Source organism: Brachyhypopomus gauderio, chromosome 16 (assembly GCF_052324685.1).
Source record: "Brachyhypopomus gauderio isolate BG-103 chromosome 16, BGAUD_0.2, whole genome shotgun sequence".
NCBI classification, from domain to species: domain Eukaryota; kingdom Metazoa; phylum Chordata; class Actinopteri; order Gymnotiformes; family Hypopomidae; genus Brachyhypopomus; species Brachyhypopomus gauderio.
In genome coordinates this window covers 3,755,847-3,776,989 of record NC_135226.1, presented here as the reverse complement: position 1 = coordinate 3,776,989, position 21,143 = coordinate 3,755,847, and the positions used below count along the sequence as shown (strand labels likewise).

At 47.0% G+C, this 21,143-nt stretch overlaps 1 protein-coding gene across 4 annotated transcripts in view; it reads right to left on the bottom strand.

Annotated features, from left to right (window-relative positions):
- Positions 1–867: 867 nt before the first annotated feature.
- The window catches only part of fam110b (family with sequence similarity 110 member B), a 38,180-nt gene continuing 17,904 nt past the window's right edge, over positions 868–21,143 (bottom strand). For 2 of the 4 annotated variants that reach the window (XM_076977046.1, XM_076977047.1), the window contains exons 2-3: positions 16,422–16,520; positions 868–4,090 (exon numbers count right to left, since the gene is read on the bottom strand). In XM_076977046.1, coding sequence (XP_076833161.1) covers positions 2,562–3,761 — 1,200 coding nt within the window. In that variant the 5' untranslated portion in view covers positions 3,762–4,090; positions 16,422–16,520 and the 3' untranslated portion in view covers positions 868–2,561. The other 2 variants (XM_076977048.1, XM_076977049.1) reach the window with 2 other exon arrangements.

The window sequence follows — 21,143 nt, the reverse complement described above, 5'->3', positions numbered from 1 at the left end:
TGAACCTCTACAGGATCCTTTTTACAGCAAACCCATGACCCATGTTATTTTTGGGTCAAAGACAGACTACAGATATCACATTTTATAAGGGCATTTGTTGTTACCATTAATACCAAGTTGAATACAAACTGAAAGCTTGAACGTGCGAAAAAGAGAAGCATGTGTCCATTGGTTAGGCTAGAGAGGGGTGGAGCCAGTGAACTCTACCAGCACGCAACTTCACCCTTCAGCAGACAGGGGGCACCAGAGAGCAGGAGAAAAAGCACTCACTCATATGTTCCAGCAGCCCAGCTGGAGAACAGGACGGTGGGAGAGGGGGGGGGGGGGGGGGGGTGAGAGGGAGAGAGACAGACAGAGACACAAATGTTGATGTATTGGTGCAGCACATCAGTGAGGTTGGACAATTCACAGAGCAAATTCAGATGAAAAAAACGAATTTGTTTTCTCTAAAGTGACATTTTGTTTATTTACAACTCCACGAAAGGATAAACTAGGCCCTGCAGGACTTGGGCTCCCCTCCTATCTGTCCTCTAATATTCTACACACACACACACACACACACACACACACACACACACACACACACACACACACACACACAATAAACCTCATTCATCATGCTGTCTACTGAGACACTGATCTGTGTGTAGGGTTGGAGGTAGTGAACCAGTATTCCTCACTGTTATTCTTCCACATGAGGGGGAGGGACTATATTGTTTAAATGTCTTAACAGTTTAAGGTCCAAAAAGCTGGTTCTAATTATCTTCAAGGTTTAACTACAAAACACTGTCTCGGTTTACCTGACTGGCATTCCAAGAAGAACACATCCATACAGCCGAAGAATGTGCCATGAACAGACGTGATGAGCACAAACCACAGGTTTAAAATTCATAAATCAGCACGTGTATGTGCTGGTGTTCCAGCACATCTACTCCAGAGATGCCATGTGAGGTGTGAGGGGTTAAACATGGCCCTGTGCTCTGGGCCCGCTGCCCTGGGCCCGCTGCCCTGGGCCAGGTTACACATGCTAGCTGCATTTCTGCGAGAGCGAGGCCTCTAATGCAGCAGCCAGGTCCTTCCAAACATTCATGATGAATTGCATCATTTCCTGTGGCCCCCGGAGTGCTTGTGACATTGGCCAGCACGGAACCGAGCTCTTGCAGACCTCCACGCTCCGCTGGAGACAGGAGGAAAAGGATTACGGAGACATTCCGGTAGAAAAAGGAGCAGCAGGCTTACCCTGCATGTACACACTGCAGGAGGAAAAACACACAACACACCACAGCCATGTTCACACAAGTGGCATTTTTACACCTTTAACATGTGCAGCTCCCATGTTGTCTACGAGGTGCAGGCAACACTATGGACTCCAAAAAACAAATCATATCACAAATAGGGCAATAGAAATGATACTATGTGACAAAAATTATTCCATGTGACAGGTGGCAAAAGATGGCAAAATCAGCCATTTATTGAAATTAAAAAGAAGAATGTGAACAAATCTTCATGTATTTTTTGTAACGGCTCCAACTTGAATATACCCAGCATATAAGTTGTTATATCAGCGGTGATGTACAAAAATTAACCATGGACAACACAAGCCCAGAGACCGGGACAGACCGGGGGACGGGGGACGAGGGACGGGGGACAGACCGGGGGACGGGGGACACTACAGGTGGCGGCAGCAGCATTGCGGGATCTTCAGCACACAACACTTTATTTTTATTATTAATTTTTTTGCCAATGACTTCAAAATTATATACATATTCGTACAGCATTTACACTGGTCAAAACAATAAGTACCACAAAAGAAATTTCAACTGTTAAGAACATGGATGACAAACAAAACAGAAAAAACTACATAATGCTGCTGTAAGGTGTAATGATGCTTCAACAATCCAGCCAGCGTTGGACTCAAAGAAGCCTTAAGTCTGCTAAAAGGGGGGAGTTTTCTGGAAGTTTCTCGGATGGGGTGGAGACCGGGCGAAAACATGCTACTGCAGTGCCTGCTCACACAGATTTATATACACGCACATGTCATAACGCCTCATCAGAACGGCTTAAAAGAAAGGTGAGGGAGAGAGAGAGGGACAAAGATTAAAAAAAAGACATCTAAACACACTGGTGCTCTGTGCACAGACCCATACAGCTTCCCAGCTCAGTGTGCTGAACAGCATTACGTCGACAAAAGAACACACACACACCGAAAGAGCTGCCATCGTAACACTGATTTAGAGGCAGAAAGAAACAAAATCGATAAGCAACACGCTGCAAGTTCTTCTCTTGCAGAATAAAGGACATCTTCTGACACACACTTATACCTCAACAACATGTTAAATGGAGGCTTAGGGGAGAGGTTAGTGAGTGTGCTCGAGGTCATGCATTTTCCGAAGACACTGAACTCAGAAAGAGACTTTAAAAAGAGCTGTAAACCAAGGGGGAAAAAACACAAAAAAGGCTTAGCCAATCAGTCCTTCAAGATTCAAAGACAGTGCAACGCTTGCCGTAATATGCAGGTACCCAGTCTGAGCGTGGAGGTGACGTCCGTGTTGCGAGCTCGCTCAAACATGCGAGACTTTCTGAGACTCGCGTGCCTGCTTGATGCTGTAGAGCCACTTGATGACGCGGGCGTTGCGCTCGACGGCGGAGATGCCGTAGGGCACGCGCTCGGCGGGGTCCTCGTCCTCGTCGGACGGGTCGTCGTTGCTGTGACGCGAGTGCTCGCAGTCTGAGCTGATCATGCTGGCGCTGCGAAAGTTGAGCGAGACGATGTCAGAGTTGGCACGGGCGAAGCTTTCCACGCCCACGCTCTCCAGCTCCTCGGGGTCCAGCCCACAATAGTTGAAGAAGCGCTCGACGTCAGCGCCCGCCCGGGCGTAACGGTCGCTCAAGTCCGACTTGGAGCGGTGCAGCGAGGGCCGGCGGGCCACCGAGCCCTCCAGCTGTAGCTCCATGTCGCCCGGCTTGGCCGTCAGGGCGTCGCGGTCGGGTGGGCCCAGGTTGTCGCAGGCGGCCAGGGCCTTGGCGCTGGGTTTGGGGGGGAGGGGAGGGGCGGAACTGCTGCTGCTGCGGGCCGAGCGGAACGGCTTCCCGTTGCACAGCCGGCGGAGGTCGGAGGAGCTGTGGGAGGCGTGCAGCGGCGAGCGCTCGCCCGAACCCTCGCCCGAGCGCTGCTCCAGCAGCCGCCTGCTCAGGTTCAGGTTGTCGCCCTGCGGGCTCCACCGGCCCGGCAAGCCCACCACCGGCACGGTGAGTGACTCGGTGAAGGAGCGCCTCCCGGGTTCCGAGGGCTCGCAGGAGCGGTGAGGCGCCCAGCTGCGCGCGCCGACCTTGTGGGAGGAACCCTTGGCGGGACCCTCCGATGAGGACGAGCTGTTAAGAATGTTCTTCAGAATCTCCAGGTTGAGGTTCTCACGCTTGGTGGTGGTGGCGCACGTGTCCGACTTGGCGTTGTTGTTGGAGGCCTTGATGGTGGAGCCGTTGCTGCCACCCCTTTTCACGGGCATGGGGCAAACGGGGGGCTTGGCCAGCACCTGAGGTTTGACAGGTTCCTGCTTGGCGTTGATCACCTCCTGGCTCTTCACATACTTGGCCTTGTCGGCCTCCAGCCGCTCCACGGCGCTGAGCCGCTTGGGGTTGGGCTCGGCCTGCCGGCGGAAATAGTCAGGGCCCTTGTTGAGGATGCGGAGGGGCACGGCGGAGGCGAAGCCGCTCCCCGGGCCGGCCGGCTTGCTATCTGGCTGCAGCGTCTCGGTGGGCATGTCTGCGGGTCTCTCGGCGGCCGCCGTGGTGGATTCCGCGGTTGACTCTGGGCAGGGGCCGCCCCGTGGGCTCGCACATCCAGCCGGGTGAGCGGAGGGGAAACAGCTTCTCCACTGGCCGTCAGCACGGGGGCATCATGCTCCCGGCTAGCACTTTAGCTTTGGCTCCCCCCCCACTAGCTCAGGCCCCACGCAGCAGGAAGACCCAGGGCGCTTGGCTGGGGTCGGTGTGCGAACACGGCGCCAGGCTCTCTGGGATGCAGAGCTGAAGGATGGTGGGGGGAGGGGGTGTTGTGGATGCTCCTTTGTTCCTGGCCAAGGCGGAGGACCTGAAACGTGTAAGAACCAACCACGTTAAGGGAGCAAGTGACATCACGTTCCTAGCAACAACAGGAAGAACTTGGAGGCAGTCATGCTAATGGCTGGTAAGCACTGAAAATCAGCACAAGCAGAATCCCCCCCTCCCAACACACACACACACACACACACACACACACACACACACACACACACACACACACACACACACACACACACTATTGAACTATATTATTTACATCAGCACTATTGCACTATTTCTCATTTGCAGCACAAAACTTGTATTGCTGCTATTAATATTTTATTTATAATACTTTGTTAATACTATATACATAACATAAATACAGTATATGTAATACTATGGTATATAATCATAACAGTTATACCATCTCACCTGATAACTGCCTCACCATGGCGCTGCTATAAAATCAGTATTAGTATTTGGCTTGACAGACTGGTGAAATGTTTTATGTATATATGTTGTCTTGCACTGTTTTTATTCTAATGTGACTAAGAGATACCACTCAGAATTTCGTTGTATCATGTACAATGACAATAAGTCGTTTTCTAACAGGAAACGTAAGAGGATGAATCAGCTGTATTTGACTCCTCATTACAGCTGTACTGACATATAAATGGCAGAAGGACAGTGAAGTGAGACAATGTCCCCTACCTAACCCCAGTCCACCCCCACAATCCCCCACTGACCCTGCTGATTGCAACTGGACAAATGAATAAATAGTGGAAGGAATTTGCAGGCATGATAAATAAAAAGCAATAGAACAGGAGGTTTTGGGTCTGTGATGGTGCTGGAAAGAGTTATGACCACCCAGTTTCAAAGCAAAAGGCTTGATGAAGCTTTTGCACCATGTGGCCATAGAGCAATGCATAGTCGCGTTTGGTCGTAGCTGCCCCATGGATTTTTCTGTAGTGGGCTGGAGACCTATGGCATTATAGTCAAGAACTCGGCTGAGGCCTCTGGTCATGAAACTGACCCAATCTCACACCCTTAAGCTCCCAAGGGCAGCAGCCACTGACCAGGATGCTATCACATCAGAATCCATTTAAAGACGATCTTTAGAGTGACTGACTAGACAGCTTTAATGACAGGTCTTGTAAATTAGTTCCGTTTACATTTACAGCATTTGGCAGCCTTAGCAGTTTAGTTATTTATGAAATATGAAATCAAAACAGACTGCAGAGCAGTATCAAAATTGAGTGTAGCAAAACAACAAGACTAAGCTAAATTTCTGATGATCGTGCTCTGAATGTGCTGACCAATATCAGGACCAAGTCACCATAAGCAACAGCTAACTCCGCAGGAACTGGGCAAAATATCATATTAAAACTATGTTGCAAGGAAATTGCCTCCAGTATATTAAAACCGCACGGGTGTACCCTTAATGTGATGTGACATGCTGAATAACTGGCCTGCTTTATTCTGGCCAAAATCTTTTGCCTGTTGGATCATATTAATACCTTGATTCATCAAAACGCCCACAGAGCACACATCAGAGAAATCTGAGGCTGGTGCCAAGCTTGCAGCAGAAAACAAACAAACAAACAAACAAACGACTGCATGTAAAACTCATTTGCATATCACAAGCGTCTGTGGCATCGCTGTTGCAAAGGCCCTGGCAGTGTCACTTCCACTGACATTTTTATAGCGTTAGAAAGAAACAATATTCATTTCTTGAGTCTGGGGCCAAGTTGCTCAATAGTTTCAAAAATTGTAGGTCACAGAAATATTAATGAAAGACCACATGTAAGAGAGTCTCTAGAGCCACAGTAACTTATCTAAGTAGATATACCTCAAGAAGAAAAATGAACATGACAGCAGAAGGGTTTCTTTTATCAGTGAACATAATTAGTGTTTAAGGTAGAGGCCTGAAACAGTGGCCCTTCACAGACATACTGGCTATGAGCTATGCCAGCAAACATAATTATAAAGCAGAAAAGGGGTCTAAACCCCAGGTAGAATAGACAATAACAACATAGGCACATGCTTCAAATAGCCCCCCCTAAATCCTGATTGCACCTCAATGCGCTTCCCCCTCCCTCCAATCTTGGCTCAAGAAAGAAACTAAGCATGGCTGACCCAGCTGTGGGCTGCGAGCCAGAGCCCCACTCAACTCATCTCCATCCAAAGCTCACACGAGCTCTCAGAGACGGAGACCGTCCCCACAGGCCTTTTGACTGCACAGATGCTTCCCCCTCACCCTTATCAGACTGGGGAAGAAAAACACCTTAGCTCATCGTGGCTCTGCACCAGGGCACGAGGGACTCACTACCCCACACTCCCCACTCTCCTCTCCCCTCAACGCCCCTGATACGAGCCCGTCTCCCGTCTGCTACAGTATAAACACGGGCGCTCAGGAGAGAGTGACTGAACAGTGAGCACCGTCATGTGTGTTGAAACTGGTATGCAGTACATGGCCTCTCTGTATAGGTTAGCCAATGGCTAATCTTATCGCCTGGAAACCTGCATGCTCTACAATTTCACTCATTACTCATAAATCAGAAAACGGAACTTAAATGGAAAAAACGTGCTTAAGCACATCTATAAACTGCGTTTCCCATTATGCCATGCAGTGTGCATGTGGTTTTCTCATTACGCAACCACACAACAATCCTTCTCAAGAAGTCATCACACAAACATGGATGAAATCCACCACATGAGCAAACATCAGCACAGCCCTTCAAGCCATCTAGCGCTTATGGGTCACCACCCTGACCCCCTACGTTTTCGTTTTTTTACTCAAATACAACAATCATGTAGCCAAATGTTATTAGCAGAATAAGATCAAGTTAAGCAGAAGAACAGCTGAACTGACAGCATGTAACTATGTTTTTAAAAAACATGTTTAAAAGAACATGTTTAAAAAAGAACAAAAGGTCAATTTTGTATTCTGTGTCATGAATTGCACTACACTAATGTACATTCTCTTCCTTGTGTCAGTCACAGATAAAGTTTCAGATAATGTTGAGGCCCTGAGGGCCAATGGGTGTATTACTTTACCGCATTGTGTACAAAACAAAAAGAGGATTGGATTTCAACTAAAACCTTTTTATCATATTTGACCAAATGTTCATCCTCTTATAACCTCTTTCTCAGTTACTGCAGTGTGTTCCTACGCCTACATCAGGATCAGAGCAGATGTCCTGGTCTCCAACATACTGACTTTCATTAAACACAAATGCCATGCCGTGATGGCGCTGATGACAGACACTCAATTCAGCTCAGGTTTACACCACCATATATGGCACTACGAATGATGGCAAACTGTTGCAGGCTCACCACCTGTCAGCTTGGGCTGTTTCATCAAGTAAGTCAAGGATACGTACATGTGTGGCGTACAAAATGATGGTAAATAACTAATTAAATTGAAATTTCCAGGTGCATTGTTAAATTCATTGTTGCCTAATGTATGAAACACATACTGACAATAATGCAAAGTATGATGCACCATGAACACTTGACAACTTTTATACTGGCTGGTTTTCAATTTACAGTAAGACAGACTGCAAACATGTGGATAGAGACATAGATGGCCAGACAGTGAGATTTATAGGCAGAATATACACTCACCACATACACACACTCACCACATACATACCCTCACCGGCCACTTTATTAGGTACACCTGGCTAGTACCGGATTGGACAACATTTTGCCTTCAGAACTGCCTTAATCCTTCGTGGCAGATTCAACAAGGTACTGGAAACATTCCTCAGAGAGTCTGGTCCATATTGACATGATAGCATCACACAGTTGCTGCAGATTTGTTGGCTGCACATGATGTGAATCTGTTCCACCACATCCCAAAGGTGCTCTATTGGATTGAGATCTGGTGACTGTGGAGGCCATTGGAGTACATTGTCGTTTTTCAAGAAACCAGTCTGAGATTATTCGCGCTTTATGACATGGTGCATTATCCTGCTGGAAGTATAACCATCAGAAGATGGTTATACGGGTCAAAAAGGGATGGCAGCATCCGAGCCAGCCCTGACAGAGCCCCCCCAGCCCCCTCTAGGACAGAGACCCCACAGCCCAGGGCAATGGCCCTGTCGCGGTGCAAGTCACGGATAAGGGTATGGGCGAGGATGAGCGAGGCAGGGACCCAGGAGCATTCCTCGTCCACGTCCATAACCCTTCCAGTCCACGATGTATTGGTCCCGGCCCCGAACATGACGGTGATCCAACAGGCAGTTGACAGTATATGCCGGGGCCCCCGTCAATCATGCGGGGGGGGAGGCGGCTTCGGAGCACAGGGCATACTACACAAAACTACACATATGGATGGAGGAAACAACAGCCGGTTGATCTGCTTATCCACCTTGAAGGGACCCAAATATCAAGGGGCCAATTTCCTGGTCCCGCCAAGGACCGACAGATCCCTGGTGGAAAGCCAGACCCGTTGTCAGCACTGCGAGGCAGACAATAGGGCCTTATGGGCCTTACGTATTTACATTTACATTTATGGCATTTGGCAGATGACCTTATCCAGAGCGACTTACATTTTTATCTCATTTTTTTATATAAGTGAGCAATTGAGGGTTAAGGACCTTGCTCAGGGGTACCTCAGTCATGGCCTCAGGTCTGGGAATCAAACCACAAGAATCACAAGACCAGTTCCCTAACCACCAGGCCATGACTGCCCGCCACACCAACCGGCACTCAAAGTGTGACATCCCAAGAGCAGAGTGCCATAGGGTGTTGTAGGCGTACTCAGCCAAGAGGAGTTGGTCAGCCCAGGAGGAGGGATTGGTGGTCAGACAGGAAGCATCTGCTCCAATCCTGGTTGGTCTGCTCTGTTTGACCATTGATCTGAGAATGAAAGCCCGAGGATAGGCTGGCCTTAGCTCCCAGGAGACCCAGGAAGGCCCAGGTAAATTGCGGCCCCCTGTCAGACACCACATCGGAGGGGAAACCGTGGTACCAAACAACATTGTGGAGAAATAGGGAGGCAGACAAGGGCCAAGGGGGGTTTAGGTAAGGTTAGAAATCTGGCAGTCTTAGAAAACCGGTCAACGATAACGGTGTTGCCCGAAGAGGGAGGCAAGCCAGTGACAAAATCCAGCGTCCACGGTCTGGACAGAATGGGGAGAGGACGCAACAGCCCAGTGGGTTTGGAATGGGACACTTTGTTCTTAGCACAAACCCAGCAGTGTGACAAAACTTCCCACCTAAAACCTCTTTTGCAGGAGTTTGATGGTGCGGCGAACCCTGGGATGGGCAGCGAAAGGTGAGTCATGGCCCCATCTCATAACCTTCTTCCTTAAACTAGCGAGAACATATAAGCGACCAGGAGGAGAATAACTAGGCCCGGGATTGTTGGTAAGTGCTCGTTTAACCCGTTTCAATATCTCCTTGTATGGGTGCTATAATCTTGTACATAGGTATGAGGGTGCTGAGACGTCAGGAGGTGATTCCCACTGACGGGAGAGAGCATCAGGTTTACTGTTCTTTGTGCCAGGCCTAAGAGTGGATGAAATCAAATCTACCGAAGATCAAGGATCATCTGGCCTGTCTGGGGTTGAGGCATTTGGCCTACTGGAAGTATCAGGATCAGGCATACACAAGATAGGTTCAGACGTGAACTATCTTGAAATGTGAAATGAAATGAAATGTGCCATATTTTGTCAAATTGTGATTTTTACACCCCAATCGAAATTTGTCCTCCGCTTTTAACCCATCTGTGCAGTCAGAACACACACACACACACTAGTGGTTACTAGGGGGCTGTGGATCACACGTGCCCAGAGCGGTGGGCAGCCCTAGCCCTGGCGCCCGGGGAGCAGTTGGGGTTAGGTGCCTTGCTCAAGGGCACCTCAGTCATGGCCTGTCTGGGAATCGAACCCACAACCCCCCTAACCGCCAGGCCATGACTGCCCCTTGCCCTCTTGTGTATGTATCTTGTTTTCAAAATACTGCTGAGCCTCAGGAGACCAGACGAGAGGGCCAGGAGATTTCTTGGTTAGGGCTATAAGGGGAGCTGCCAGGGTACTGAACCCCTTAATAAAGTGAGGTTTGAAATTAGCAAAGCCTAGAAAACATTGTACCAGACGGAGTGAGGTAGGAGTAGGCCATTGAGCCATTGCCCGGATTTTAGACGGGTCCATAGCTAAAGTGCTATGGGCTATACAATATCCTAAGAACCCTACTTCCTGGACATGGAATAGTGACTTCTCTAACTTGACATAGAGATCTCTAGCTCTCTAGCAGGAGTTGAAGTATCCGTCATACATGTTTAACGTGTTCAGCTTCGCTATGGCTATAAATGAGGATATCGTCAAGGTAAACAAAGGCATATCTGTCGAGTGCTTCCCTCAGCACTTCATTAATAAACCGTTGGAACACACCGGAGCATTCATGAGGCTGAACAGCATAACCATATATTCGTAGTGACCTGAATGAAGGCGGTCTTCATCACTCTAACCAGGTTGTTGGCACTCCGGAGGTTCAGTTGGTGAAAACGGTGGCATGTTGGAGTGCCTCAAAAGCAGTGGCCATGAGGGGTAATGGATGACAGTCATTTATGGTTACCTTGTTAAGTCCCTGGTAATCTATGCATGGCCTTAAACCCCCCCCCCCCCCCTTCCCCCCGATAAAACCGGCAGCCAGAGCCTCGCGGATGTACTCTTCCATGGCCTTAAGTTCCGGAGTGTTTAGAGAAAAGAGACGGCACCTAGGAGGGCTGGAACTGGGGAGCAGGTTGATGGCTATGTCATATGACCTGTGAGGGGGAAGGAAGCTAGTATTTTCTTTACTAAATATTTCCCTGTCGTGGTACTCAGAGGGAACTTTAGTCAGGTCTACCGGGTCGGGAGAGCGGTGGATAGGGGATTTGAGATGCCTCTTAAGGCAGGTTTCCTTGCACACGAATCCTCAATCATGCATGGTACGAGAGAGCTAGTCAACTTCAGGATTGTGGCACTGTAGCCAAGGGAACCCTAGTATGAGTCGCATGTGAGGGGCACCGATTACATAAAGTGTGATCTGTTTGGTATGACCTCCTTTGTCCATGTTGATAGGTATAAAGCGCGCCTGTCTACAGCACTACATTACTACATTTATTCCCAAAATAAATGTATAATGGATAGGAAGTAAAATAGGTGGAGGAAAACTTGACATGGGCCAGGAAACGGTGCAGGAGATAGACTCGAATAAGTGAAAGAATAAATGTGCCATATTTTGTCAATTGTGATTTTTCACCACAATCGAAACTTGTCCTCTGCTTTTTACCCATCTGTGCAGTTAGAAAACACACACACACACTAGTGATTACTAGGGGGCTGTGGTGCACACTTGCCCAGATCGGTACACAGCCCTAGCCAGGCGCCTGGGGAGCAGTTGGGGGTTAGGTGCCTTGATCAAGGGCACCTCAGTCATGGCCTCAGGTCTGGGAATTGAACCCACAACCCTCCAGTCATAAGACCAGTTCCCTACCACCAGGCCATGACTGCCCCAATGAATGATAAGTGGGAGAGAGAGAGAGAGAGAAAGGTGGCGAGACACCTTGTAACGAAACGCAACGGTAGAAATACCAGAGAAGTAGTGTTGTGTTGTTCGTGAACGATTCGTTCGAATGAACAAATCATTTGAGTGAACGTGCTGAATAGAATCACTTCCTCAGCTGATTCGTTCCTTTCTCAGTTCAGCAGCGACCATGTAGGCCGGCAGGGGAACTGCTGTGTGGTCTGTAAATAACCAATTCACCAGCGATTCTGGAAGCGCGATTCATTGCGAGGGAACTGTGCTTGCTCAGTGATTCGTTCACTGAACTGAAGGCTTATGACCAAAATGATTCAGCAGTGATCTGTCACAACAAGCTTCCTTAAGTAGCCAGGAAGACAGGTGTGACGGATCACTGCTGATTACGCTTACTGAGTCTGGGACTGACTCGGGAGCCCCCAGTGGTTGCAGGAGGAGCGGCATCCGAGCCAGCCCTTGCTTTCATGTTGTTGCCGCCAAATTCTGACCCTACCATCTCATCCAAATATCGCAGCAGAAATCGAGACTCATTAGACCAGGCAGCGTTTTTCCAGTCTTCTATTGTCCAATTTTGGTGAGCCTGTGCAAATTGTTGCATCAGTTTCCTCTATTCTTAGCTGTCAGGAGTGTCACCTGGTGTGGTCTTCTGCTGCTGTAGCCCATCCACCTCAAGGTTCAACATGTTGTACATTCAGAGATGCTCTTCCGCATGCCTCGTTGTATTGACTGATTATTTACTGTCAATAAATACTGTTACCGTTCTATCAGCTTGAACCAGTCTGGCCATTCTCCTCTGACCTCTGGCATCAACAAGGCATTTGCACCCACAGAACTGCCGTTTACTGGATTTTTTAATCTTTTTCGAACCATTCTCTGTAAACACTAGAGATGGTTGTACATGAAAATCCCAGTAGATAAGTAGTTTCCGAAATACTTGACTCACACTAACAACCATGCCATGTTCAAAGTCACTTTTCTTCCCCATTCTGTTGGTCATGTTGAACCGCAGAAGATTGTCTTGGCCATGTCTACATGCCTAAATGCATTGAGTTGTTGCCATGTGATTGGCTGATTTGACATTTGCATTAGGTGTACCAAATAATGCGGCCGGTGAGTGTAGACTGATAAAGAATCTAAGTGATATAAAAACTAGAACAATTTTATTACCTTAATCCAAAAAAAAATACTTCTATTATTTGTACAGCAAGAGTGCACACACATAAGTAATTATTCAAATAAAAATTGAAACACTTTTGCTCAAATACGACTGTCAGGACGAGACAGACACTTCAGCCTTGCATCAGTGGTTACCAAACGACCTATTGAGGAGACCTTGTTGAATTTAGTAGACTAAAAACTCCTCTGTGTATGACTTAACAATACTCCTACTTTACTTGCACAATGTCTTCAGTATGTGGGGCATATGTGTTTTTTTATTTTTTCAAAGACATCATATCTCCCTCACAGCCTCGGGTCAAAACAAATCTGCTAAACGGCGCTCTTCTGACGTCCAAAACAAAACAGTAAAACAGATTGTCCTCTGTGCTGTTACAGAGACAGTCACTGAGTTTGCTTGGGCACTGAAGAATTTCATGCTACAGTAGGTTGTGGAGGGCCCATCCATTTCAAGTCACAGCCAGGACGTTAAGTTGTGGTACCACAAAAAAAAATTAAAGGCATATGTATTAAAGGCATATAGCTTAACTCTTCCACAATTCATATAGGCTATATGACTGAATGAAAGATAGTGAGATCAGTTAGCATATTACCAATTTTTACGTTGCCAACCGCCCCTGCCAGCTATTAATCACTATTAACGATGTTGGCTAACAGTTTTGGTAGGATACTGCAGTAAAATAAGCGGCTGGTTGGGTTGCTACAGATGGGGCATCATTCCCAACTTTCAGCAAGGAAGAAAAACAGCTCTTATATGACGGTTACCAACTAGGAATGATATCTGAGCTGTTAAAAACACCACACGAGTTCTTAAGGGCCAGTGCACCACACCACTGCAAAACACCCAAAATTAGATTTATTGTACATCATGTCAGTCGCATGATACAGCAGTAGGTTTCTGATTAAAATTACGGATCATTGCTATGAACTTTTAAATGTTTTGAAAGCATTCTTAACACGGTACTGCAAAGTAGACCTGCTTGTGTTTTTGTTGTTTAACTAAACGGAGCATATCTAATGTTGTAACGGTACGTCGGACTAAACTGACGGATTAAGTTACCACACGCTGTTACTCGGTAAACGGCTCAGTCGTTAACTCAGACCGAGGAGTGACCCAGTTTCAGATTCAACCGAGTTTCATCAGAAAACATCTTATCGTCATGCCACGCCAACAGCTGCAGGCTCCGTCTCCAACGAGCAGCACTGCCAGGTCCGTGAGCCCCGGCGACGCCGCACGCTGGCAGCCGACATGCACAACAAACCACCGGTAACGTGTACCGGAGTCCTGACTGAACGTCCGGGTTGTGAGCAGCACTTCGGATGCCAGCGACGTTAACGTTTAGCTGCACAACGTGGGGCTCACAGGAGAGCACATTAAATGAAATGTAAATCACCACCACAGATGGACTGCAGTTCCGTCCTGCTGGTGAAATATTAACTTGATGGTGTGAAGCAGTGAAGGAAAACTGGTCCGTGTCCCGTTCAGAGTACAGTAACAGCTCAGAGTTTGCTCATTCTAGGAAAACAGGACCAATATTATTTACTAATATTAACATTCCGCGGTTTAAGAAATGCGAGAGTATAAATGTGTGGTTTATACTATGTGGTATCTGTCATCATTTTAAGCTCTCTTAAATTGGTAACAGTTACAAATTTTCTATCAGTCAGGCCCTGGCTACTAATCTAACATCATGCCAGCACCCAGTTTGTATCACTCTTTAAAAATAGTATTTAAGTACAGCCTCACTGAACTATACGCTGGTATTGTCCACTGTTATTCTGTACCTGCTGCCTGTCTTTGGTAAAGAAAATTAGCCAGTATTATGGATCAAAGGATTTTTTTTCACAGAGGCCCCCTTTCTGATGACAGAGTAACCTCAACGTCTGGCCCAGCACATGTAAACACAAACAAATAGGTTTTAAATCTTAGCCGGGAACCATAATGTTTTTAGCTAGTTTTCCCCCCTGCAACCAGTATATCTACATAAGTACAGTATATTATAGAAGCCTAAACGATCCTAAATAGTTAAATTAAAATGGGTTGCTTACTGGTTAGCAGATACTAACCAGTAGGCATTTAATTCACTGTGCACTCCTCTCATTCTACAGACTTTTTTAATCCAGAGTAATTCCGGTTGTTCTAATGGAGTCTCACTGCAGAGACAGAGACTTATCCTCTTAGCACGGCACCTGGGAGGATTTGGTCTGCTGATCAGGACACTGTGACGCTCGTAACAGAATACCGTATACATTTCTCAAAGCCTCTGTGTTAATGTCCCTGAAAGTGGCCGCAGGGCTTTCGATAGCTGAGCCGGCACGCTAGTGAAGAAGGTCCCATTACATTACACCGGCCCGATCTTCCGCCGCCTGGGTACTTCTCCAAATCCTCTCTGTGATCTGGTTTCAGGATTTAGTGCCATCTTTTACGCAGCATGGTACAGCTGAGCAGAAATACCTTATGTCATGTGCTCCTTTAACACAAGTTAAAAGTGTCATCAAATAAAAAGGGGGTGGAGGTGAGGGTGGGGGTGACTTTTTGAGGCGGTGGGGGTGAGGGGGTGAGGGTGGGGGTGAGAGGGTGAGGGGGTGTGGGTGAGGGGGTGAGGGTGGGGGTGAGTTTTTGAGGCGGTGGGGGTGAGGGGGTGAGGGTGGGGGTGAGAGGGTGAGGGGGTGTGGGTGAGGGGGTGAGAGTGGGGGTGAGTTTTTGAGGCGGTGGGGGTGAGGGGGTGTGGGTGAGGGGGTGAGGCGGTGAAGAGACATCCACCCCACATTTTTCTGACACATTCTTGCCTGATGGCAGCTCTCACGCCAGGCTGTGCCAAGTTCCGTTGTCCTCTCTAAGTGAACATAGCTGACTCCAGGTAATAGCTTATACCAGACTCGGACAGCTTTTATAAACAAGTCTGCAGGTGGAAGCTATTTCGCTAGGCTTTTGCTATGAGCTGGACCTCATTACTATGCTGCCTGTGGAGCTCTTTGGGAAATGCAGTCATCAGAGTCAAATTTAAACAGTCAAATGTGTTTGTGTGTTAGTTTTCATAGTTTTTAACTTGTGAGATTTCTTCATAGAGTCTAACTAACCTCTTAATTAGATTACCATGGCTATGTTCACATATAAGCAATTGTTCAATTCCAATCTTGCTCAGACTGGATTTGCCTGTCTGTCTCAGCCTGTGCATGTTTTTGTACACATCACTGTCATCAACAACATCTCAAGGAATTAAAATGGGCAACATGGACGTACCGGTAACTTGTGTACCGGTATCTATTTATTTATGTAACTTTTCATCATTTCTAAATAAAAGAACATTATGGCTGCTGGTTTTAGCTGTTTCTGCAGTTACTATTGTCACTAAAATCTGATCTGAAAATATCCAATTTGTGTGGTCACACAGCTCTGGAAAAAACGTAGCCTATTATTTTACCAAATGGCCTTTTAAGAAACCATCTTACCATCTCACTGTTCAGGGCTGAGGAGGGGGGAGCCTGGTCACAGCACAGGGCAGTTGTGACCTTTAACCTGCGTGGGAAACCACACTGGAAGTCCTGACACAGGACCAACCACTTGTTCTTTCAGTAACCCAGTGAGCTGTTTGAAGTGAAGACATGGACAAGCAACACAGTCTACTGTCCCAGGGAGAGGAACCTCTATGCTGGGATGTGATATTCACCTATATTGGGCCCAGTTCTTGACTGACTGTGAATGGTACTGCCCAAGCGTCCTTTCTCCTCTGACCCCTGCAGGCGGTCAGTGGTAGCAGAGGTGATGCCTAAAAGACAGAAAGGCAGCAGTGAGACACCAGGGCCAACTGCCATTGGGCAAAATGTGCAATGGTTCACTTTTAGTTGTGTGCAAGTGTACTTGTGAACTAGTGAGGTGTGGGTGTTAGCAGGGCTATTGTACAAATGCAAAATATAAAGAAATGTAAACTGTTGTAACAAGGTAAAAAAAAATAAATAAAAAAAACAATATTCATGTTCATGTTGTAATTTTTTACATTCAGAATTCAAATTCCAAAATTAAAAAACCTAGACATAGACAGCTTGTGGGAACTGATAATGACTAAATTGGGGGAAAACTTTCACAAACACTCAAAGGGAGAAAACTTTATGCAGTAACGGAAAATTAAAAACCAAACTGTTAAAACTTGTATATTTTTTGTAGGGTTCAAGACCAGTCTTAGCTGACTCTTTTATGAATACAAAAAATTACAATGTGAACAGAGATTCACCCAGAAAAGGTCTTTTAATAATAAATGAACATTTAATACACAATTTTTCCTGAGTCATATATTAACTTGCAGTCATCCAATCTGCCTCATAATTCACTTCCCACAATTCCACCCAGTTTAGCTGACTTGTAAAATCATCAATGACCACTAGTGATTTCATAGGGCACATTACACAAATAAAAAAACAACAAACAAAACAAGCAGCATATTAACAATTAGCTTCTCAATGTTGTAAAAAAACATCTGGTTTTTCAAGGCTTTGGTCAGAATGCATGTTATATGTTTTGAACATCCATTTTCCCACATTCCCCTTTATGATACTAATTAATCACCAGGCCATATGCACACAGCAGCAGACGCTTATACCCACAGGCGCACGGTGTGTCCCTGCAGTCGGGTTCTCCCACAGCACCGTGATCTACAGTGGAGAATGAACTCTGGTACCTACCACACTCACTCTGGTACCCACCACACTCACTCTGGTACCCACCACACTCACTCTGGTATCCACCACACTCTGGTACCCACCACACTCACTCTGGTACCCACCACACTCACTCTGGTACCTACCACACTCACTCTGGTACCCACCACACTCTGGTACCCACCACACTCACTCTAGTACCTACCACACTCACTCTGGTACCCACCACACTCACTCTGGTACCCACCACAGTCACTCTGGTACCTACCACACTCACTCTGGTACCCACCACACTCTGGTACCCACCACACTCACTCTGGTACCCACCACAGTCACTCTGGTACCTACCACACTCACTCTGGTACCCACCACACTCTGGTACCCACCACACTCACTCTGGTACCCACCACACTCACTCTGGTACCCACCACATTCTGGTACCCACCACACTCACTCTAGTACCCACCACACTCACTCTGGTACCTACCACACTCACTCTGGTACCCACCACACTCACTCTGGTACCCACCACACTCACTCTGGTACCCACCACACTCACTCTGGTACCTACCACACTCACTCTGGTACCCACCACACTCTGGTACCCACCACACTCACTCTAGTACCTACCACACTCACTCTGGTACCCACCACACTCACTCTGGTACCTACCACACTCACTCTGGTACCCACCACACGCTGGTACCCACCACACTCACTCTAGTACCTACCACACTCACTCTGGTACCCACCACACTCACTCTGGTACCCACCACAGTCACTCTGGTACCTACCACACTCACTCTGGTACCCACCACACTCTGGTACCCACCACACTCACTCTGGTACCCACCACACTCACTCTGGTACCCACCACACTCTGGTACCCACCACACTCACTCTACTACCCACCACACTCACTCTGGTACCCACCACACTCTGGTACCCACCACACTCACTCTAGTACCCACCACACTCACTCTGGTACCTACCACACTCACTCTGGTACCCACCACACTCACTCTGGTACCCACCACACTCACTCTGGTACCTACCACACTCACTCTAGTACCTACCACACTCACTCTGGTACCTACCACACTCACTCTGGTACCTACCACACTCACTCTGGTACCCACCACACTCACTCTGGTACCTAACACACTCACTCTGGTACCCACCACACTCACTCTGGTACCCACCACAGTCACTCTGGTACCTACCACACTCACTCTGGTACCCACCACACTCTGGTACCTACCACTCTCACTCTGGTACCCACCACACTCACTCTAGTACCCACCACACTCACTCTGGTACCTACCACACTCACTCTGGTACCTACCACACTCACTCTAGTACCCACCACACTCACTCTGGTACCCACCACACTCTGGTACCCACCACACTCACTCTAGTACCTACCACACTCACTCTGGTACCCACCACACTCTGGTACCTACCACACTCACTCTGGTACCTACCACACTCACTCTGGTACCCACCACACTCACTCTAGTACCTACCACACTCACTCTGGTACCCACCACACTCACTCTAGTACCCACCACACTCACTCTGGTACCCACCACACTCACTCATACTTATTAGTTACGCTTATAATTTGGGGTCCTCATCTTCCAGTTGTGTGTTGGGGGGAATAAGACGTGTGTGCTGTCTTATTTCTGAGTCCATTTGAGGTATATCACAGCCTAGCAGCACCTTTGACCTGCATGACTCAAGCTGTTCAGGATCTCAGCGCACCCCCCAAACTAAAACCAGCTGTCTGAAGACTCCTTCCCCCCCAGAAACATTTTTGTAACTTCGAGACGGGACGGGAGGACAATTACAAAAAAACCGCTAAAAAATCTGATGATAATGAAGAAATGTGCCAATCCCAGTGGAGCAAATACAGGAAGGCTCTTTTCTAAACATTAAGCAGTGATTAAGTCTACTAAGCTAACCAGATCAGATGTGTATCTGATGTAATCAGATCAAAGAGCAAAACCTAATGCCATGATTTGAACAGTACAAATTGTGTCAACACACCAGTTCAACAAGTATCACTGACACCATGGTTAGTGATTTAACTCTCACTCTGCGGTTTCGTGTTACCCACTTCAGACTGAGACGAGCTGTAAAGCTCCGTACAGGTGCTGTGCCATCATGAACAGGATGAACAGGAGCATGAATTATCAGAGACCTGAACATCAGTCTGTTCTTATTCATGATTCACTGGTTTCACATAGAAGACAGACTTTATTTTATGAGTAAGGATTCAATTCAGATACCAATTCAAAACCAAAATCTCGAAACTTTAATTGCAGCAAAGGCAAGAGGCACAAGTGCATTCTTAAGATCTTCATTAAGTGAAGATCTAATAAAATAATCCTGCATTTTGAGCAGGTGCTGTTTGCCATGTGGGGTCTGTATGAGGGACAGTGTGTCTCCAGCAGTCTTATGAAGTACCTCAAGATGTCTCACCACTGCTTGCATTAAGCACACATGTTCTTCTTAGCCAAGTAAGTGTAGTAACACTTTCACATGAGCCAAAGCTTCTGAAATAGGCTACATGTGGCACATAGGCAGAGTGGAGAACGTCAGGCAGGATGCAGCCTGAGAGAAGACAGACGCTAAAGACCTTGATCAGGTCAATTAAATTCAGATTTACAATTATGCAGATTAATGGAAACTTCTTATCAGTACATTGACTGGTCAGATAAATGATGACTGATGATGTATTAGACTGCTAGATACAGTTAAGTGTAGGTGGCGTGTTATAGCCAAATACAGGCACATTTGGTTTAATCAGATATGTGTGCACAAGAACATGAAGATAAAATATCTTTAATTTATAGAGTTTGGTCCTGGTGTTTGGTTTTGTGTTTTTTTTTGCCTTGCCTGTCCCAACAGACTCAAAAGTCTTTTTCAGTGCAGGTTTAATGCACGGCTGCCCAGAGCGATTGCCAGAGCAACAGAGAGAGAGTGAAATAGGGAGAGGGCTTTCTCTGGTCAAGTGTGCTTTGTATTCTGTTCAGCAGACCCTCCTCGCAAACCACACTTTTCACAGCTTTGTTTCTGTCTAACAAACAGTTCCAACACCAAATCGCCTCCTGCGCTGTCTTTCCCAATAAAGGCTCCGCCGGGGCCCAGGTGAGCCAGCACACCCCCACACACACCCCCCCCCACACACACACACACCCCTACACACACCCCCAGCAGAAGTGAGGGAGGGATGAAGCGGAATGGTGGGTGGGTGTTGAGAAGACCCTCGTCCCCCAGGTCTTGATCTAATTCTGCTCACCCTGCAGTGGGATGTCAAATGGTTCTCATTTGGTAACGAAACCCCAGCCTCCTACATCACTTCACACAAAAGCACCATGATGGAGGACGCTACAAGAAGAAACCTTGACCGTAAAATTTTACAATACAATTCAAATTTTTTCAAATTCACATTCAGATTTATTTATGTAGCATGCAAGTATGTAATTTATTTTACAACAGGTGTTTGCACAAAACAGCATGACAGAAATCAGCTTTACACAGAATCCAGTTGCAGTCGCCCTAAGGAACATGCCATGGCCACAGTGCCAAGGACAAACTCCTTAAGAACCAGAGGGAAAAACCTTCAGAAGGAAACACATACTCTGGGTAGGAATTTACAATTTCCTAAGAACCATGCAAACAACTCCATGAATGTAACACCATGAATAGAGCTACAGAAATCCATGAACACA